The sequence below is a fragment of the Melozone crissalis genome, unplaced genomic scaffold (genome assembly GCF_028551555.1).
Source record: "Melozone crissalis strain CALT ecotype California unplaced genomic scaffold, PUWL_Pcris_2 ptg000041l_1, whole genome shotgun sequence".
NCBI classification, from domain to species: Eukaryota; Metazoa; Chordata; class Aves; order Passeriformes; family Passerellidae; genus Melozone; species Melozone crissalis.
Genome location: NW_026535819.1, coordinates 2357288 through 2379438, shown reverse-complemented (window position 1 = coordinate 2379438; position 22151 = coordinate 2357288). Strand labels below are relative to the sequence as shown.

Genomic DNA, 22151 nt, shown 5'->3' with positions numbered 1-22151 from the left:
CCCCCACTCAAAAATTGCCACATTATAAGATGTACAAAGCAAGGGAGATAAAATCTGTGTCAATGAACAAGCTTTGAAATCCTTTAAAATTTCTTTATAAATTTACTGAGTGGTCAAACACTGGAGAAGGAAGAGAAGGAATTGGGTTTGATCCTTTCTTCTGTCTTTGTTTTCATTTTGGGGGGAATTTACAATATTGGGAGAATTTACTCCTTCTCTAGGAAAGATTTCTGGCCAGTGTGAGGTGGAAGAAGTTCTGTTTAGAGAATGTAGAGCTGGAGGAGTGAAACCAGGTGGCTGTGGCATCCCAGGCACACCCAGCACTGCACAGAAAGTGTTTAACTGGAGTGACCAGGTCGAATTCCAGTGATAATAATCATAATAATAATATTCTGCTTTTAGAAGTTCCTCCCAGCTTTACTTTGCAGTGGGCTGGCTGTGGGTTTTTCCCTTGGATGTGGCTGTGTGGGGATGACTGGGCAGGACATCCCAGACGTGCCCCAGGTGGGGAGGTTTAATTAATCCCTGCAAAGCCCCAAAAGGGACATGTGGCAGCACAGTCCATCCAAATCAGTTCTTCTTCCCTTGCAGTCATTTCTCTCTTGGTGAGTAGCATGATTTCATTTCCATTGTGGACAAGGAGCTGGATTTCAGGGGATGCCCACAAAGGTTTGCAGCTGATGGAGGACAGGACTTTGATGGAAGGCAAAGCACAGCGTACAACCACAAGTATTTATTTTGGATCTGGAATATTCATTTTGTACCCATTTCCATTTAATGTGAGACTTCTTAAAACCATCAAGTGGTGCAGGTTATTTTCACAGTGAGAGCTGCAAATTGGTTTGAGGCAACTCTGCTTGATTTACATTTTTCAATCTGGAAAAAAGCAGATTAATATCACTAACCGATAGTGGCTGCCTGGTTATTTTTCATTTATTAAAGTGAAGTTCCCCTCAGTGATGGCTGGTGTTTGCTCTGATGCCTTATCTCTTAAAATACAAAATAAACTCCTCTAATTCCTGTCTCAGACCTGGAGGGGGGGCCTGATCCTGCTGTGAAAGTTTTCCTCAACTCTCCAAGTGGGAGTGTTTTCCTTTTGTTTCTGGTTTTTCATGCTACAGTTGATTCAGCAAACTCGAGCAGCCCTCTCTGAAAAGGGTGTTTAACAAGGCTTGCAGTCACCACAGCACATCTGAGGGAGGGGCTGAGGCTGTTGCTCAAAAAAAAAAAAACAAAACAAGACTGAAAAACCTCATTAGATGGAAGAGAATACAAAGAGGGTTTCTGGTGAGGGTGGCATGGCCAGAGATGCAGAGGGATGCTGGGTCCTGGGCAGGATCAGGGGTGCCTCTGGTGGCAGGGGAGGTGCAGAGGGTCACCCCAGGGGCTGCCCTGAGCTCCAGCTCCATCCACAGGGTCAGGGACAATCCTCTTCCCTGGAAATCCAGGAGGAGATGTTGCTGCTCCAGCAGATGTTTTATATCTCCAGAACAGAGTGTGTTCTGGATCCAGCTATGACCCATTATTTAATCTTAATTAAAAGCAAATACCAAACCCTCTCATGTAAGAGAATGCTTGAAAAATGGGATAACCTCTCCCTGGAAGCAGTGCTGCTGCAGGAGCAGGTTGGTCTGTGAGCAGAGTAAAAAGGTTTGATATAAAACCTGCTCTAAAGTACTGCCAGACCTCTGGACATGTCCAGCTGCTTTGCACAGGGTTCCTTTTTCTTCCAGAAAACATCCTTAAAGGCAGCAGCTTCAAAGGCAGCAGTTGCCGTGCATTAGAAGGAAAATTCCCTGCTCACCAGAGGTACCAAGAGGTGATGGGCTGGGGTTTTGGAAGCAGTTCGATCTGTAACCAAGTACCTCTTTCTGTGCTAGATGGGTTTTTTTCTTTCATTTCCAGCTCTGTGTTCTGCAGCCTTGCACTGGGGAAAAAAAAAAAAAAAAAAAAAAAAAAAAGAAAAGGCCAAATGGATTGGAGTTTTCTTGCTTCAGAAAACATAAATAATCTGATCTGTACACATCAAATCACAGTGTAAGCCTTGCACGCTGTGCATTGGTGAGAAAATAGGAATCCTTTCATTTGATTCCCATAGACTTCCTGTCTGTAGAGATAAAATCAGGAGTTGTTATTGCCTGGATGTGTCAGGATTCTCCAGAAACCCCTCTGTCCTTGTTGCAGCAGGTGAAGAGGAGGCTCCCAGCAGCCAGGAGGAGCTGTGGGTGCCTCAGGGGTGGCTCTGTGGCTGTGTCAGGGGCTCATTCTGAATTTCCCTCTCCCCCTTGCAGGCTCAGGTGTTTACATCACCCGGGGGCAGCTGATGAATTGCCATTTATGTGCTGGTGTCAAACACAAGGTCCTGCTCAGACGTCTCCTGGCCACCTTCTTCGATCGGTACGTCCTGTCCCGTCCCGTCCTGCTGCTCCTCGTGCTCTGCCGGGGCATCCCTTCCCTGTTCCTTCACCTCCAGGGGTTTAACCCTGGCTCAGGAGTGCCTCATCCTCTGCACTCAGCTCTGTGCATTTTCTTAGTGGTGCTTGAGGACTTTATTCCGTTTCCATGCACATTTCCCACTCCTCACATGAAAATCCTGGTGATGCCCCACCTGCAGGGAGGAGGGCAGGGAGTGGCTGTGCCCTGGTCCCCTCTCCCAGGATGTTCCATATATTTGTATTTATATTTATATTTATATTTACATTTATATTTATATCGACATTTATATTTACATTTACATTTATATTTATATTCATAAATAGTGAGTCAGAAAGCTGATTTATTATTTTATGATATATATTCTATTGTATCCTTTGCCTCCCCACAGGAACACTCTTGCCAACAGCTGTGGAACTGGAATCAGGTCCTCCACGAGCGATCCCAGCAGGAAGCCCTTGGACAGCAGGGTCCTCAATGCAGTCAAATGTAAGGAGAGGGGTTTTCTGCTGCTGGGGTGGGACAGCATGGCCCAGCCCTGGGCAGGGAAGGGCACTCTGTTGTGTGGTAATGGTGGAAGTAGGTTGTAGGAAAATCAATTTATTTTTTAGTTTGCATCGTTTTTTGATTGCCCAGAGAAGATGTGGGTGGGATCTGCTCTCCATCAGCCACTTCCCACTCAGTCACCTGCAGTGTTTTGGGACAGGAGGGGCTGGAGGAAACCCCAAAGGGTTCAGAAAGATCTGTTTGCCATGGGCTTCATATGCAGTGAAAATCACTGTGTTCTCTCAGCCTGGCTGAATTCTGGGGAGTAAATCTATGTGTAAATATTACCGTGCTGGAGAACAAAACTCTTAAACAGTTTTTCTCATTTAGTTTTTAAGATTTGGAAGAGAAATCTTTCCCCTCCCTAATTGTAAAGTGCAGGGGCCTTCCAGCTGCCCTGGCAGACCTGTGGCACCTGGGGGAACGGGAGAAGAGGGCAGATGTTCACTAAAGTGGTTGAACATGGTGGAGTCAGCTCCCTGTTAGCAGTTTTATCCTGGAGCGTCCCAGCTCTGCACTTTGCAGCCCTGGTCCCTCCTGAGGGGGGCTGGAAGGGCATTGCTGCTGTGTGCCAGGGTATGGGATGGGTTCCTCCCGCCTGGATTTCTCCCTGTGCAGGAGCTTTAGCTGACAGTTATTCACCATGGCAGTTCCTTGGATGCTGCCCCATAACATCAGGTGCTTGGCTCCCACAGAGAGCAGGGCACGAGGGAGTGCAGGGCTGCTGCAGCTCCAAGGGCATGTGCCAGCACGGGGATGGATGCTGGAGCAGCCAGGGCCACGCAGGGATGGTGTGAGGAGAGGGACAGGCAGAGGACAATCCCTGGGGCAGCCCCTCAGCTCTGACATTTGCAGTGCTGGGGGTTTAGGAGCCATTAACGGGGAGTTTGCGGGATCTTTTGTGTGTCCATCTCTGGTTTGGTCATCCCCACATGCTGTGGGGGTCCCCATGCAGTGAGGGGCCTGTGGTGGTGTTGGTAGGGGAAGAGATGAGAATCTTGACTCTGTGTTTCAGAAAGCTGATTTATTATTTTATGATATATATTATATTAAAATGATATATTAAAACTATACTAAAGAATAGAAGAAAGGATTTCATCAGAAGGCTAGGAAGGAATAGAAAGGAATCAAATGAGAATAATATCTTGTGACTGACCAGAGTGTCCAAGCCAGCTGGACTATGATTGGCCATTAATTAAAAACAACCCCATGAGACCAATCACAAATGCATCTGTTGCATTGCACAGCAGCAGATAATTATTGTTCACATTTCATTTCTGAGGCCTCTCAGCTTCTCAGGAGAAAAGATCCTAGCAAAAGGATTTTTCATAAAACATATCTGCGACAGGGGCCATTCTGGGGTGTTCATAGCTTCCTGGTTGTCCCTTTTTGTTCATACCTTCCTGGTTGTTCCTTCTTGGTTGTCCCTTCTTGTTCCTGGTTGTCCCTTCTTGTTCATACTTTCCTGGTTGTCCCTTCTTGTTCATACCTTCCTGGTTGTCCCTTGTTCATACCTTCCTGGTTGTCCCTTGTTCATACCTTCCTGGTTGTCCCTTCTTGTTCATACCTTCATAAGTTATGTCTGCGACAGTGGCCCTTCTGGGGTGTTAATACTTTCTTGGTTGTCCCTTCTTGTTCACACCTTCCTGGTTGTCCCCTCTTGTCCGTACCTTCCTGGTTGTCTCCAGCCGGGGAGCTCTGTCAGTGTGGAGAGCTCAGCCCCGTGGGTGAAGCCCTGCTCTGTCCAGGCTCCCCTCTGTGTCCCTCCCGCCGAAGGCTGAGCCCCGTGTCTCCCTGTCTTTGCAGTGTACTGTCAGAACTTTGCCCCGAGCTTTAAGGAGAGCGAGATGAACGTGATCGCGGCCGACATGTGCACCAACGCGCGGCGCGTGCGCAAGCGCTGGCTGCCCAAGATCAAGTCCATGCTGCCCGAGGGGATGGAGATGTACCGCAGCGTCATGGGCTCCTCCACAAACACTGTCCCCCTGGAGCCCGACTTCCAGCCCGGCGCGGCGCAGCCCTTCGAGCAGCGCATCTATGCAGAGAGGAGGAGCGAGGCGGGGACTATCGTAGCCCTGAGAACTAGCACGGTGAACGTGGAGCTCAGCAACGGGTCCAGCCAGTCCTTCGAGCAGGGCGAGGACGCCGAGGGCGGCGGCTCCGTCATCCAGGAGGCGGCTGCCACCGAGGCCGTGGCATCAGAAACCCAAAGCACCCCCCAACCCTTCGAGCAGGGCTCGGGCTCCTCCAGCCGGCCCGAGACCCCCGTGAGGAGACAGGATGGTACTTATGGAGGGACTTTATAGAGAGAGCAAACATTTCATCACCTATAAGGGATCTGTAATACTAAAGCTGCTTGCATGCATTACTAATACGAAACAAACAAAAAAAAAATGTGATCAAGCCACTTACCTACTGAACTGCTACTGTTGCCTGAAAAAAATGTGATTTTTATTCTGCTTGTATTTAAAATTTATGAAGGAAATAATCGCATTCGTTATACTGTAAATGACTAGGTCTGTGGCGACCTACTTAAAAAAATATTGGGCTCCTTTTTTGATATTCCTGAGGTTAGTCTATAAGATTGTAGCTTTTTCTTTTTTTTTTTCCTTTCCTTTCCTTTTTTTTTTGGTTTTTTTTTTTTCTTTTTTTGTTTGTTTGTTTTAAGAAGGGGAGGAGAAAAGCTAGCCACCCCCCACCCACCACCACCCCGTCATCACCCCATCCATCACTCAGCTCAGAAGTAAAGCCATCGTTAACCTTGTCCTCGAAGGAGAGTTTTGTCACTGACCAGGAAAGCAAGGCGTGTTCGGGTGCAGGTGCTGTGACTGGCCGCGTTTGTCTTGGGAAGGGCTCGAGCCAAGTGGGACGGGCTGGGGGAAATCGTGGCAGTGAAATCGTGGCCAGGCCCCTCTGGAGGCAGGCGGGGAGCCCTGGCCGTGGGTGCTGCTGTCCCAGGGAGGCTCCTCAGCCCCCTGGAGCAGGGATGGCGCTGTGGGAGTTCAGGCTGGCGCGTGTCGGGAGGACTGTGTGGGATGCAGGTGTAGAGCCTGGCTGCCGTTGTGGTTGTGGTCTGGTTTTTGCCCAACGTGGCTGGGTTTGGGTTTGGGTTTGGGTTTGGTTTCTCTCTCCCTCCTCCCTTCCTCCCTCCCAGCCGCTCCTTTTCCTTTGCTTCTCCGTGTTGGCGCCTTCACGTCCCCACTCCTGGGGGACAGGATCTGTCACCCCTCTGCACCCCAGGTCCTGGGGCACCCACTGGGAGGGGAGGAGCCCCCCCTGAGCCTGTGAAGGGATTTAGGGAGGGATCTGAGCATGGAGAGCACGTTGTTCTTGCTCCAAAGGGCACGGAGTCTCTTGGTGCTGGCTCCTGGCAGCATCCGCACCGGAGGCAGAGCTCAGTGCGTGCAGAGCTCGCCCTCTGCCCCTCCCTCCTCCCCTGGCCAACCATGCTCTCACTTTTTAATAATTTGGAGTGGATTGGATGCAAAAATTAAAAGACAAAATGATCTTTGAGCCCTTCTGTGAAGAGGTTTTGGGGAGGAGGAAGCGCTTTGCCTCCTGCTCACCCTCCCGTGCCCCTTGTGGGGAAAACCCGATGTGGAGTTATTTGTCTTTGTTCTTCTTGTTGCAGGCTGATGTCCCCAGGCTGTGGTGGCTTTGGTGGCCTCGGGATGGGACTTGGGGGTGTCCCTGGAGCCCGATGGCAGCAGGTACCTGCTCTGTCCCTCCCCTTTCAAAACCCCAGAGTGAGCAGGGTCTGTCCAAGGGGACACTGCAGCTTCCCCCCAGTGCTGGGGGTCCCACGGGGATGGCACTGCTGGGGTGCCCCCAGGGGATGGGGACAGGGACATTACAGCCAAGTTTGGCTTTTTCCTTATTTTTTTCCTTTCCTTTTTTTAATGATGATTATTTTTACTGTGATTTAACGACCTGCTTTAATGACACTTGCAGCTTGTTCTCTAACACGTTGGGGACGAGGAACAAGGTGCACAAAGAGTCACTTCTAGGCTGCTGTGGCTGTGCTCCTCTTTTCTTTCCTGCTTCGATTCCCTAATCCAGACAGCGCTTTGCTCAGGGTTTTCTTCCTTCTTTGTATTTCCATTGGGAAAGGGGGAGTGGGGAGAGGATAACCCAGCTTTTGGCCATTTGTTTCGTTTTCTTTGATACTTGAAGCAGTTTTTTTTGCATCGTAATTAACGAGGCTGCCCAGCCTGTGCCGCTGCTCCCGACACAACCAATCAGTGATGGGGGAAGTCCTGCCCCATGCTGGGTTTTGGCACAGCTTTTTGGGGGGACTGTGACGCCCCAGAGCAGGTTTTGGGGGCTGGTGCAGGTGCAGAGGTGTGGGATGCTTCGGAGAAGTGGGAATGGGCACGGCTCTATTTGCACTTTACCCACGTCACTCAACAAGCCCGGGGACCACGGGCTGAGCTCGGGGGCTTTGTCCCCAGCCATCCCTGGGGATGCAGCAATTCCTTGGCCCTGGGGACAGCTGCTGGAGGGCAGCTCAGCCAGCTTGGTGGGGCTCAGGTTTGGCTGAGGACCCTCCTGATCCCCGAACCTTTGGGTTTGCCAAAAGCTTGAGGCGAGCTGGGAGCGGCTCCGGGTGCCGGAGATCAAAAGTTGTCCCTTGTGTGTGTGTCTGTGTGCATATATATAAATATAAATATAGAGAGAAACGATATTGCAGAGGATTCCTCCTCCTCCTCCTTTTTTGGCACTCGCTGGGGGTGGGGAGCAGGCTGAGCCCCCCAGCTGGGGGCTGCACTTGGCTGGAGGGATTAATTCTGGACCAAACCTGTTCCCACACAGCCAGGGGGGCCACCGGGGGGGCAGCAGCAAAGTACTTGAATGGCTTAGGACAGAGAGTCTGGAGAGAGTCAAGTTGCACAGTGAAAATATATATTTTTATACCTAGCACAACTTCCTGTATATTTTGGGGTTTTTTCCTTTCTTTTTTTTTTTTTCCTTTCATTTCCTTTTTTTTTTTTTTTTTTTCCTGATTTGGGTTTGTTTTATTAATTATTATTATTATTATTATTATTAGGAAGGCAAACTTCTAAAATGTGAAGGGCGTTGGGTTTTTCCTTATCTGGTAGATGAGGGCAAGCATTTTGCACTAATGTTTCCTGTGTGTGGAGGATTAATGATATGTTTGAAAATGTTATATGGTAATGATTGTATTCTTCCGAGAAAAAAAAAAAAAACAACAGAAAAAAAAGCAAAAAAAAAATAACCCCTTAAAACTGAATGTAAGGTGAGAACAGAGCAGTCCATCGATTGTATGCGGCTTTCCTGAGTGCCTTAGAATTTTTTGATCATTTTTTTTCCAAGGAAAACAGATTAAGAAGATCAGATCATAACCGACTCCTTCCTCCTCTTTGTTTACGACACTATTTTAAATTCTAGAATTTTGGGGCTGCTTTATAATGTGAATAGGAAACTGCATTCATCTAGGTCTGACAGTGTAAAATCAGAGCATCAGTATTTATGGTATGTCTGCACCTTTATTCTTATGCTTGACTATTAGCAATATTACCTGTATATTCTATATCTAAAGTTATACCAAGCACCTTTAACGAGCGCAGAGTGTAAAAGCACCGCCCGAGCTCCCCGCAGCTGCCGTAGCGTAGGACCAGCTCCTCTCCTCCTCGTTAGCGCTAATTAATTAATTAATTAAACACCGCTTCGCACAGCCGAGGGGCTGCATGACCCTCCCTCCGCCACCCCCGCTGGCGCTCGGTGACACGGGGACATTGCCGGCCCTTCCCGGGAGCTGCAGCGGCTCCTGGGGCTGGGAGCTCCGGGGGATCGGGCTGGGAACCGCGGGCTGGAGCCCCGCAGCGCCCCGAAACTGGAACTGCCCGCGGGCTTTGGGGAGCAGAGCCCTCCGAGCTGTCCCCAGGGCTGTCCCCATCCCTGTCCCCAGCCTTGTCCCCATCCCTGTCCCCCGGGGCTGTCCCTAGGGCTGTGCCCCAGCCTTGTCCTCCAGGGCTGTCCCTAGGGCTGTCCCTAAGGCTGTCCCCCAGCCTTGTTCTCCGGGGCTGTCCCCTATCCCTGTCCCCTTTCCCCTATCCCTGTCCCCATCCTTGTCCCCCGTCCCTGTCCCCCATCCCTGTCCCCAGCCCTGTCCCCCCATCCCTGTCCCCATCCTTGTCCCCCGGGGCTATCCCCATCCCTGTCCCCATCCCTGTCCCCCAAGTCTCCCCATCCCTGTCCCCATTCCTGTCCCCCATCCCTTTCCCCATCTTTGTCCCCCCATCCCTCTCCCCATCCCGGTCCCCATCTCTGTCCCCATCCCCAGCCCTGTCCCCAGCCCTGTCCCCAGCCCTGTTTTGCTGGCAGTCGCTCGCTGCGAGTGGAGAAGGAGCCGTGGGAAGCCGGGATGAGCCCGGAGTGTCCCCAGAGTGTCCCCAGCTGTCCCCGCCGCCCCCCGTGGCCATCCCGGGACCCAACTGCTGTTCCAAGTGTTCCTGCTCGCCAAACCGTGCTGGGAGCGAGCGAGGGGGCGAGTGGGACACGCTCACATTGGAAACCCCTCCACTCCTCCTCCTCCTCCAGTTTCTTCCACTGTTTAAAAGCGTTTTGCACACACACAAAAATTAAAAATAAAAAAAAGATTTAAAAAATCGTGATTTTTATGTCAACGTTATAATAAATAAAATAAAAAAAAGCCAAAACTTGCAATACTATTTTTAGCAGACAAGAATAAAGAAAAAAAAAAAGTAAATGAAATAATTAATAAATAATAAAAAAACAACTGAGTATAAATGTATAAATATTTTTGACTTGAACATTTGGATGGCACTTGATTCAAATAGAACATTAATCCTTTGGACAGAATGTTTGGGGAAAAAAAAAGGACTTCAAGTACAAGGTTGTTTTTAAAGCGTCTTCATAGGGTATTAAGTAGTACTGTAATTCATGACTGTTAAAAATACTTTCTGTGCTGTAAGGAAATCTCACAGTACCACTGAATTATGTTCCTCAACTGTCTCAGCCACGAACGATGCTAGCTTCTTTTTTTTTTATTTTTATTTTATTTTATTTTTTACCATGCATTATTCACTAGTATTTATGTGCTCTTACTCTGTATAGTTCAGACTGTTATTTTGTAGCCATGGCTGACACGATATATCAGTAACTAAAAAAAAAAAAGACAGAGAGAAAACATGAAGACCCCCCCCCCCGAGCTGGAACTGTGCTCATAGCTGTTTTCATATGATGAAAAAAATCAATTTAAAAAAAAAAACAAAAACAAAAAAAACCAACCCAATGTGATCATTAATTGTAAAACGCTTTGTAAAATTCACATTTACAAAATAATAAAGTAAATTACAATTAAAAGGTTTCCTTTGTTCTGGTTTTTGTCTTTCTGGGTGGTGGGCAGTGTTAAGCAAGGGGTTGTTAAAGGATGCTGAGGGGGCTCTGATGGCTCAGGCTGCACTTCAAGGTATGAAACAACCCCCAGATTTGGCCAATTGAAGGGTTTTGCCCAGATTTTGGAGTTCAAGGTATGAAACAACCCCCAGATCTGGCCAGTTGAAGGGTTTTGCCCAAATTTTGGGGTTTTGGAGTTCCCTGCCTTAGGCCTCACCTGGTGTGGTTTGGACATCTTTTGGCTTTTTTACCTGGACACAACACACACTCCCTCCCTCCACTTATAAAAACTAATATTTGTTGTTATTATCATTATTTTAAATTGAATTTGCTGCGCTCCCAAATGAATTTGGGGCTTTGCCAGAGAGTGGGGCCGGGACTGGAGGATGCAGCAGCAGCTGAAACCCTCCTGTGCTCTGCTCTGCTGGGAGCTCCCCTCCTCTCCACCAGGGAAAATCCTTCCCCAGGCTCTGAGAATGGGCAGGAGGCTCCTGTCATCCCCCAAGGGACAGTGTGACAATATTGCCAGGCCTCAGAGGGTGTCCCAGGGCCCTGGGGCAGGGTGGGGATGCTCTGGGGGATTCTCAGGGTGATGTCCCAGGGGATGCTCTGGGGGATGTTTGGGAGATGTTTGGGGGGTGCTCATGGGATGCTCAGAGGATGCTCAGAGGATGCTCTGGGGGATGTTCAGGGGATGCTCAGAGGATGCTCAGAGGATGCTCTGGGGATGTTCAGGGGATGCTCAGAGGATGCTCTGGGGATGCTCAGAGGATGCTCTGGGGGATGTTCAGGAGATGCTCAGGGGATGCTCTGGGGGATGTTCAGGGGATGCTCTGGGGATGCTCTGGGGGATGTTCTGGGGATGTTCAGGGGATGCTCTGGGGATGCTCTGGGGATGCTCTGGGGATGCTCTGGGGGATGTTCAGGGGATGCTCTGGGGATGCTCTGGGGATGCTCAGGGGATGTTTGGGGGATGCTCTGGGGATGCTCTGGGGGATGCTCAGAGGATGCTCTGGGGGATGCTCTGGGGGATGCTCTGGGGATGCTCTGGGGATGCTCTGGGGGATGTTCTGGGGGATGTTCAGGGGATGCTCAGGGGATGCTCTGGGGATGCTCTGGGGATGCTCTGGGGGATGTTCAGGGGATGCTGAGGGGATGCTGAGGGGATGCTCTGGGGATGCTCTGGGGATGCTCAGGGGATGCTCTGGGGATGCTCTGGGGATGCTCAGGGGATGCTCTGGGGATGCTCTGGGGGATGCTCAGGGGATGCTCTGGGGGATGCTCTGGGGATGCTCAGGGGATGCTCTGGGGATGCTCAGGGGATGCTCAGGGGATGCTCATGGGATGTTTGGGGGATGCTCAGGGGATGCTCAGGGGATGCTCAGGGGATGCTCTGGGGATGCTCAGGGGATGTTTGGGGGATGCTCTGGGGATGCTCTGGGGGATGTTCTGGGGATGCTCAGGGGATGCAGCAGCGCTGCCTCCCCTGCTCCAAGGGGAGGTACCCAGGCACCAGCAGGGCAGATGGAGCACCAGGAGCTCCAAGCAGCATCCCAGGTTCTGCCCAGGATGGGGCTGTCCTGGGGTTGTTGTTGTCTTTAGGATGAGGAGGGGGGAAAAGTTTCAAAGGCAGAGAGGGCTGGGGGTGTTGGTAATTCTCCTTTCTCAGTGGTAATTCTCCTCTCTCTAATCTTTACCCTTTTTTTACCCCCCCAACCCAATTGGCCATAAAATTGCTGAGAAGCTGCTTTTCCACAGCTTAGCAAAATAGAAGTGCCCAAAACCACTTGCATTTGGGGTTTCATTTAATCTCATCTCACTGGGAAGGAAAAACACAGAAACTCGGATGCTTGGCGCGCGGCGCATTCCGCCGCGTTACATAAACCATTTCAAACTGATTTATTCTAAATGAGTTGTTATAATCAGAATTTTCCTTATGAGCAGCTTTCTTGCAAACGTCAGTATTTCACGGGGGGAAGAAGAAAAAAAAAAAAAATTTAAAAAACCAAGCCCATTGTAGGCCCGCTCCAATATTTCAAACTGATTACTTCTAAACACCAGCGCTAAAATTAGGGCTTTGGTGTGCGGCATTGTCAGAGTGGGTGTATTATGATCTGCAGAGAGTATAAAAAGATAAATGAGTTATTTAACCAAGTAAACGATGTTGCTGTAGAAATGTGCTGAGGGAAAATGCGCAGGGGGGGTTGGCTCGGGCCGGTTGGGCCCGGGATTGCGGCAGCAGCGCCAGGGGAGCGGGGCTGGAGCGAGCCTGGGGGTGGAAAAGGGATTTTCTGTGCATTGGTGTTATTGTTTTTATTGCTATTGTTATAAAACAGGCGTTTCCCCCCTGCCTGGGGTGGGGTTGTGATTTTGGCAGCGCCAGAATGAGAGGGAGGTGGATGAGAGGCGATGGGGCACCCATGGGTGTGCTCCTCCCCAGGGCAGTAAAAATCGGTTATTGGTGTGTTCTTAGGACTTCACCTGCCTTAATTTCCTCGGGATCTGCTCCAGAGGGAGAGATGCACTGCACCTGCTCCAACTCTTTGAGTCTGGCTCTTTATTCACACCCACACAGGTGCAGGTTGTGCCCATCGGGGGCCTCCAGGGACAAAACTGGAGGGACGCTGGGAGCAGGGATCAGCAGCCCAGGGACAGAAGGGTCTGGGCATTGCAGGGGTGGGCATTTCATATGCTGGCCTTTGCAGTGACACGGTGACAATGCAGGCACTGCCCCAGGAAAGCTGCCACCAGCGAGGGGCTGCTCAGGTGAGGCAGGAACTCGAATTTTGGCAGGGCTGGGGCTGGGGTGAGGCAGGGGTGGTGTTTTGGTACCCAAATCCCTCATGGTGGGTCTTGGGGTGAGGCAGGGTTGATGTTTTGGTACCCAAATCCCTCTTGCTGGGTCTGGTTCTTGCCAGGTTTGGGCAGGGTCCTGTGGGACCAACCCTCATCCCTCTGGGAGAGGAATTATGTCAGCCCAATTCAGGGGCAGGGCAAAAATGGGGGAAAAAAGAGAGGCAGAAATGCCAAGCCACAAACCAAGGCAGATAAATGCAGGAGGGCAATGTAATCTCACTCACTGGGCCTCACCAGAAGTTACAATACATAAATTATTGCACCTAAAAGCATCTCTAATTTCGCTTGTGAGTGATTCACCAGGACACACCAGGCTGCCCTCTGCATCTCCCCATCTGATTAGACATTTGTACCAAGACAGAGCTCACGCTTAAAATAACATTACTGGAATGGAGATGGACAAGAGAATTCATTTGAATGGAAATCAATTTGATTAGAAAAGTAAATTACCCGCAGTCTATGAGCAGCACATTGTGGCTCGGAATAATAATAATAAAAATAATAATAATAATAAAAAAATAAATCGGTGGCAGCAAAGGATCTTAAATGCTTTTTTTACAGACCTCCCCTGTGCCAGCTGCAGTGCCAGGAGCTGCACACTTTGCTGAGATGTGGCACCTTCCAAATAATCAATTGGTATTTAATTCCCATGTGATAACTGTCTTATTAAATCTAAATTTAATGTGTATTTGGGAAACCCTAATTTAAAGTGTTACTGCATGCACCATCTGGTGTGCTCTCTAAATACAAATGCAATAACATAATTCAGAATTACATCATAAAAGTAAGTTATAAGAGATTAAAATGCACAACTCTGTTCTTCAGTCAAGGCAGCTTTTATGCTTTTGCTCCTGACTCAGACACAAATCACAGCCAAAACATCCTTACCCCGATTAAGTGATTTTCTGCTGGGATTTTGGGGTTTGATGGGGAGCAGGAGTGCACAGGAGGGAGATCAGGAGCTCTGGAGATGTGGAAATGCTGCCCAGGGAAGCTGTGGCTGCTCCAAGGCCAGGCTGGGCAGGGTTTGGAGCACCCTGGGACAGGGGAAAGTGTCCCTGCCATGGCAGGGCTGGCACTGGATGAGCTTTGGGTCCCTTCCAGCCAAACCATTCTGGGTTTCCACGAAATCCTCTGCTCCCTCATGCCAGGGAGGTTCAGGGCTGGGCACAGGGGGCTCAGTGACCCCCTGAGCCGCCTTTTGTTGAAAAATCAAATACAGCCCAGGGTTGGGTGCATCAATGATCTTTTACAGTGGCAGTAAATCTAATATCTTTGCAAAACCCCCCATTTTCCCTCTACGTTGAATGAAACATGAGATCCTTTAATAGAGAGGGAAATTAAAATCTAGCTTTATTGCAGTTCCTGTAACTGGTATCTAAGCTATTAATAATCAATCCGTTCTTGCTTAAAAGCCAACATTTATCACCCCAGCTGAGCTGACGGGCACTGGGGGGAAAGTACAATTGACTGCAATTACACTTTGAAAAATGTTATCTGTGCCACTGACCACTGGGGATGAATGACGAGATTCCAGCTGCTCCTCCCCTCTTCAGGTTCATGCCCCCAGCTTTTATTTTTGGGGGGTTTTGCTTCTCCTTGAGGATGCCCCGAGGAAGGGTCTGAGGGGAGGGGTCTGTGCTGTCCCAAATTTGGGGGGATCCCCCTCGCTGTGTCCTGCTGGGTGCAGAGGGACCCCAAACCCTTCCTGGGCCAGCAGTGGGTGCGGGAGTGTTGAAGATTGCCATGCAAGATGTTTTCAGTTACCGTCTGTATGGCAGATTACCTTTGTCAAGTGGGCAGTTTGCCTTTGAGTGTCCACATTCACACCTCCCTTGGGAGGGGACATTGCTGATAACAGCTATTGAATGTCACTGCATGGCTGATAAGAACTATAACATCCCATTGTGAGATGCTCCGCCCAGAGGGAGGAGCCAAGCATTCCTACCCAGATATAATCCAGAGGGAGGAGCCAAACATTCCTACATGGATATAATCTGGAGGTTTTGAGACACCAGCATGGCTTTCTCCATGGGATTCCCCAGAGGAACAGCAGCTGCCTCTCCTTCCACTGGACCTTCAGAGGAAGAATCCATCCTTCTCTACAGATCCCTGCTCCAACAGAACCACCCCTGACACTGCAGGAGGGCTGCAGCCACAATTCCAATGGGACTGCCACCAACACCCTGACCCACAGGTGTCAGGTTGGGTTCTGACTCTGTCAGTGTTGTTCTAGTGAACTGCATGGTTTATTTTATCCTTTTTTTCCCCCCCCTTCCCTATTAAATAACTGTTATTTCCTGCTCCCATATTTTTGCCTGAGAGCCCCTTAAGTTAAAATTCATAGCAATTCAGAGGGGTGGGGAGGGTTTACATTCTCCATTTCAGGGAAGGCTCCGGCCTTCCTTAGCAGACTCCTGTCTTTCCAAACCAAGACAAGGAGCGACTCCAAATCTATTTTAACAGCCCCAAACACACAAGTTTATTGGTTTTACTTCTGCCCTGCCCAAGAGACTGGTGCAGGAATTGATTTCCTGGAGCTCCTGGTATTAACGAAGCCGCTGACCACAGACAACATCCCCTCTCCCCACCAGAATTCTCCAGACTCCAAACTTTCCAAATGAGTTTTTGCAGTTTAAAATTAATAATTGTTCTGTCTAGAACAAGGATAATTAAATGCCTGTTCATCCTCATTATTGTCAGCCGTGTGATTTTTTGTTTTCTCCATAATAAAATTTACCGGTTTAACTAATGGCTGCCAAAACTTGATAATTAAAGCTGAGCAAATAATTTGCAACAAATAATTTACCCAGTGGGTTTGGAGGGGTTTGTTGTGGGTCTGTTGATGATGGTGAGGTGCTGGGAGCCACTGGTGATGCCCAAACCCACACAGGGCGCCCCAGGAACCTAGTTTTCCTTACAATGGTCATTTTTTAATGAAAATGCTTTGGTTTTTTTTTCTTTTTAAGGAAGAAGGTTCCCTCCACAAGCTTTTGCTCACCTGGAGCACGAGGCAGGTGTAGACCCACCTGTGGATGAAATCCCAGAGGAAGGAGCAGCTGCTCTCAGGTAAATCCTAGTGAGGATGTGGAGGTGGCCAAAAATTGGGAATTCCTGGAGAGGAATTAAGATAATGAGCCAACAAAAGGAGTTTGGTCAGACACAATCTTCTAAGAATAAAGGACTCTGAAATGATGGTTATTAGCCAGGTTTCATTCTGGCAGCAGCTAAAGAAGCTTTCAGAGGTACCACGATTAATTTGTAAGTTTATATTACACATTACAACGTGAGGGGCCATTAACGAGGCGGTGACATTAAATTTAATGCACTTGGTGATGGGACAGTTTGTCTGTGCCTTCTGGGTGTATTCTCTTCGTGTTTGGGGTCTGGCCAGGCTGGGTTTGTCCCTGGGAGGAGCTGCCAGCACTGGGGGTGCCACTGAGGTGCCACACTGGGGACATTGGGGGACATTGGGGACATTGGGGGACACTGGGGACACAGAGCTCTGCCCCAGCTCCCTGGCACAGCCAGCAGGGCTCGGAGGAGCACAAGGAGAACATGGAGTGTCTCATACCTATAACTTTAAATTAAAAAAGCAATGTGCTGTTTATTGGCACTGCCGAGCGTCTCCGGAGCGGGAGGCTCATAAAGATCATATTACAGTACAAGCCATTATGCAAAGAGTTTACTATATATACATTTCTAAATGCTTCAGCAAACAGCAGCCTCCTTATGAGCAGAGCAGGATAACTGGTTCGTTTGGGGTAACAAATGATCCTTGATTTGATTTTAAATGCAATGACAGCAAAATTTATTTCTTATTTAATCACTTGCCAGAGCTGTTGAGGACGGGATGGTATTAAACTGCACAATGCAGCATATGACTACTGAATCAGTTGAAATAGGCATAAGAATATATTATGTTTATAGGATAGAAAAAGATTGTACAGCAATGCATATAACTAGAATGGGTATTTTTGTCATTTATACAGTAGCTTATATCATTATTCCTTCCCGCTTCCAATTTTTCAGTAATAAAAATACAGGGGATGTGATTCTCTTTGCATAAACCAACTTGATTCTTTATTAAATATTTTTATTAATCTGAAGTACTACAAAGCATTTGAGCAGATAAATCAGGCTCCGAGCAGTCATTTCCTCCCTGCTATGGCTCTATAAAGTGGATTCATTTATGAGCGAGCACTACCCGAAAAGAAGGATTCCAGATTCATTAACATGCTCCCTCATGGCTCTGGCTTTCCATCCCCCTGGACCACGCAGAAGGGTCTCCAAAAGAAGCAGGTCTTGGAAATCTGCCCTGCGATCCCTGCCTGGTTTTGTGCCCAATTCAAAGAGGAGTCACCTCCTGGGTATCTCAGGATGAGATCTGCCACCTCAGGATGCTCAAGGTCCTTCTGGCTTTGGCTCCTCTCACACCCAATGTGGGACATCAGCACCTTTGGGGTGATTTGGGGATGGACCCTGCCCCGGAATTGTCCCACATCCCCCCACAGGATGTGGGGATCCAATTATGCATCGGGGGGGATTTATGGACCAGCCCTTCTTGGGAGGATGCCCAATACCATGGGACCCCTCTGGAGGCTTTTTGCCCCCCCCAAAGTGTCCCTGGCCTCCTGCCGCCCCTCCTCCATCCATGACCCCACATCCTCTCACCCCACAGAAGCAGCATTTGGCTGCTTTTGGCCAATGCCCTGGTGCCCAGGCAGTGCCAGCCCTGGTGCCCGGGCAGTGCCAGCCCTGCCAGGGCTGCTCCCAGAGCCGTGGGCTCAGCTGAGCCATTCACTCACCGGGGGAATGGAGGAATAAACCTACTTAAAATAGGAATTAAACCTGTTTAAAATAGGAATTAAACCTATTTAAAAATAGGAATTAAACCTATTTAAAGCCAGCCAGGTGTGCAAACAAGTTCCTCCTCTTGCAGCAGCTTGTGGGGAATTGGGAGGGCTCTACAAAGGTCACAGCAGCCAGGCAGGTGTTGGGGCTCCTTGGGGCAGGTGACAGCATTTGGGACAGGTGGCATTCAGTGTTTTGGACAGGTGACATTCAGCATTTGGGGCATTCAGTGTTTGGGACAGGTGACGTTCAGCATTTGGGACCCCTGGAGCTGCTGCCAGCAGCCAGGCGAGCCCAGGGCTGCAATTCCTGCCCTGAGCTGGGATCAGCCTCATCCTGCCCTCCTCCCTCCTGCCTCCAGGGTTTTGATTTCAGTTTTTCCTGCAGCAGCTGTCTCACATTTGTTTGCTCTTTGGGAACAGGAATTATGGCACTCTGCAAGAAGCAGGGACTCTCTGGAGCTGCTGCTGGCACAGCCTGGCATCCCAAATCATTCCTGCTGCTCCAGGTGCCATCTTCAGGGGGGTTTAGCCATCCATCTGCTGCTTGTGCCCACCAGCAGCACCAGGACAGGGATTTACCTTCCCTCCCTCCCTTCCCCATCCCACTGGCTGCACTGGGATCAGCTGGAGCAGGGCTTGGTCCCCACAGCAGGGCTGCACTCAATCCAGGCTGTTTCACCTCTCCGTGTGCACTGGGATGTTTTCCTAGCTGGGAGCTGCTGGGGCTGCCCATAAATCCACCCTCAGCAGCAACTGTGTCACAGATGTCCCAGGACATGAATTTTTTCTCTGTTTTTAGTGCAGGTGTAAAGCTAAATTATGGTAGTTGTCAGCATTAGCAAAACCCACCGTCCCCATCCTGCCTGTAAAGCACAGCAGAGGGGCCTGGGGCTGGCAGGGGTGCAGGAGAGTGGGGCAGCTCCTGGTTTCTGGGAATTGCAGGGTTTGGGGACCTGGGAATGGGAACTGCAGGGGTTTGGGGAGATGGGAGTGGGAATTGCAGGGTTTGGGGAGATGGGAATTGCAGGGTTTGGGGAGATGGGACTGGGAATTGCAGGGCTTGGGGAGATGGGACTGGGAATTGCAGGGTTTGGGGAGATGGGAATTGCAGGGTTTGGGGAGATGGGACTGGGAATTGCAGGGTTTGGGGAGATGGGAACTGCAGGGTTTGGGGAGATGGGAATGGGAACTGCAGGGTTTGGGGAGTTGGGACTGGGAATTGCAGGTTTCTGTGGAGCTGGGAGTGGGAACTGCAGGTTTTTGTGGAGTTTTGGCTTTGTGGAGCTGGTGCTGGTGATTCTACCGCGGTCAAGGATGATGGCAGGAGTGTCACTACAGGCACCTCAGCCACCGGGAGCTCTTTCCCATCCCTCCACCACCCTCTGGCTGTGGGCTGCGCACTCAGGGCCCACGGGGAGGAGGGTGAAGCTGTGTTTGAGCTCCATCCATCCCAAAACCTCCTGGCACTGCCCACGGACGCCTTGGGAAGCACTCAGTTGGCAGTGAGTGGACGCAGAGCAGCCCCAGGAGGGGCAGGGAAGTTTCTCACCTCTGCAAAACCCAGAGAAGGAAAGGAGCAGCCCCAGCTGTAATTGAGATGGATGAAAGGGCGGCTGCCTCCCCCAGAGCGTTGCAGGCACCGGACTCGGGAGGAATATGAAGTGCTGCTGCTCTCCACAGATCGCCACGCTGCCGCTGAATTATTAATGAGCAGGAATGATTTCATATTTAATCTAAAGACTATTAATTACACTGCACAAGAGCAACACGCCGTCCTGAGAGCCCCTCTCGCCAAGTGAATAATTCAGTGGTGCCCCATATTTTGCCTCAATGTCGGGGTGGGTGGGGAGGCCCCTCCTGCCTGAGCACACAGTGGTGGCCCAAGGGGCGGTGTTGGGGGCCCATCCAACCTGTGAGCCCCCCAGGATGGGCACACAGGGGGGATTTGGGGTCCCTGGGGCCTGGGGGCACTGCTGTCCCTCTCTCCCCGCCCCAGCAGCTGCCCCAGCTGTGGCAGCACTGCAGACAGATGTTTATTTGTCCGGGACTATTGGCTGATGGCTGCTGGAGTGATCCAGGATGATCATTAAAAAGGGAAATGGGCTGTTTAATAACGATGCTGGGAGCACGCAGTGTGCCTCGCATTAGCAGGGTGTTTAAGCATCAGCCCAATTAAGTCCCTCACATCCCTGCAGAATTACCCCAGTTGTGCTAAACTATTAGGCAAACTCCAGGCTCCTCGTAGTCACAGGCAATCCTGGAGCCTGGCACTCTGCTAGAGCCCCATTTCTGTCCTGAAGCTAAATTAAAATCCTATTGTGCCGGTGCTGCTAATATTTCCTGCTCTTGTTTCCAACAATTAAATCGTGACATGCTGCCAAAACATGCAAGGGAAGGAGAAAATGCTCTCAATCAGCTGGAAAGAGAAGGCAAACCCTCCCAGCTGCCTCCTGCCACCCCGTGCCACGGTGGCAGCCCAGGTTAAGCAGCAGCTGATGGATGAGGCCGTGCCTGCTGCAGGTGGGAATTCATCCTTCTCTGTGGGAAGTGGGACTTTGGGGCTCCAGATATGAAGGTGAAGGGGAGGAATTTGGGAGCTGGATCCATGCAGTGCCAAAAAGGAGAAGGTTGATGTGCTGGGTTTGTGGGGCAGGGGTTTGGGGGTGGAGGGCTGTCGCAGACAACTTTTATGAAAAATGCTCTCCTTAGGATTTTTCCTCTTGAGAAGCTGAGAAGCCTCAGGAACAAAATGTAAACAATGGTTATCTGCTGCTGTGGAATGCAACAGGTGGGTCTGTGATTGGCTCATGTGGTTGTTTCTAATTAATGGCCAATCACAGTCAGCTGGCTCAGACACAAAGCCCGAGCCACAAGCCTTTGTTATCATTCTTTGCTATTCTATTCTTAGCCAGCCTTCTGATGAAACCTTTTCTTCTATTCTTTTAGTATAGTTTTAATGTAATATATATAATAAAATAATAAATCAGCCTTCTGAAACATGGAGTCAGGTCCTCATCCCTTCCCCAGCCCAAGAACTCCTGTGAGCACGGTCACACAGGGCAGCGAGGGTGGCACTGATGGAGCAGCTTTGGTGGCATCTGGGGCCACCCCACCACAGCTGCTGCCCAGGAAGGACTTGGGGGACAATTCCCAGCCCTGCTGTGTCCCCAGCACCACCAGGGGCCTGATCCTGCCACCCTCCTCGCACAGGTACTGCTCATCCTTCTCAATATCCTCCTCAATTCTAATCCTGTTCCCCTCCTTGCTCTGCTCCCCCAGCACTCCTGGGCAGGGCACAGCCCCTGCAAACCCCAGAGTGAGCCCCCAGTGCCCCCAGGGTGATGCCCCCCTGCTTGTGGCTGCTCTTGGGGACCCCGAGGGTGCTGGGGACACTCAGTGGGACAAGCAGGGACTGGCACCTGCAGGGCTGTGCTGAGATCACATTAACTGCTGGAGGAGAAAGAGGAGGGAGGGGGAGGAAAAAAAAGCTGTTTAAGGAAGAAATGACTGTTTGGTCATGGCTTACAAGTTGGTACTTAGAAATTCCATGAATTTTAAAATAAAGAAATGGTGAGATTTGAACTTTCTTTTGAATACTCACAAACTGCAGTGCCTAATACCTTCCCTGGTCATTAAGGAGCTGTGCTGGGAAGCAGGGAGAGCTAAGTACTACACTGATAGAGCAGTTAAACACTGTAATGGAATTGTGTTTGGAGAGGCTGCAAAGCCAGGTAGAGAGCCCATACATAAACAAGGCCATTACCAGCCAGGGTAAGTGGTGATAGAATTTCATGAATATCCCCACAAAAAGCTTTGTATATTTATAACAACCTGCAGAGTCGTTTTGAACACAGTCAGGGGCCTTTCAGAGTGACTCTGGAGTTAAATTGTACAATAGATCTGTGTCCCTGCATGGGGGTGGCAGCTCCAGGCAGAGCTGGGTGGGCAGGGGGATCCCTGACCCTGCCTGGCTCCTCCTGGGGTGCTCTGGGTCCTGAAGCAGGGCTGGAAATTTGGTGGTTGCTGCCCACAAAGTCCCCCAGTTTCCAGCTTCAAACACCGTTTTCAGAAAGGTTTTTA

At 50.0% G+C, this 22151-nt stretch overlaps 1 protein-coding gene across 7 annotated transcripts in view; it reads left to right on the top strand.

The window, feature by feature from the left end:
• NACC2 (NACC family member 2) overlaps window positions 1-22151 on the top strand; it is a 94865-nt gene that overhangs the window by 44799 nt on the left and 27915 nt on the right. For 6 of the 7 annotated variants that reach the window (XM_054284446.1, XM_054284447.1, XM_054284448.1 and 3 more), the window contains 3 exons: window positions 2292-2397; window positions 2825-2922; window positions 4786-6703. In XM_054284446.1, the coding sequence (XP_054140421.1) occupies window positions 2292-2397; window positions 2825-2922; window positions 4786-5285 (704 nt within the window). In that variant the 3' untranslated portion in view covers window positions 5286-6703. Of the gene's footprint in view, window positions 1-2291; window positions 2398-2824; window positions 2923-4785; window positions 6704-22151 lie in introns of those variants that run through there. The other variant, XR_008483593.1, reaches the window with a different exon arrangement.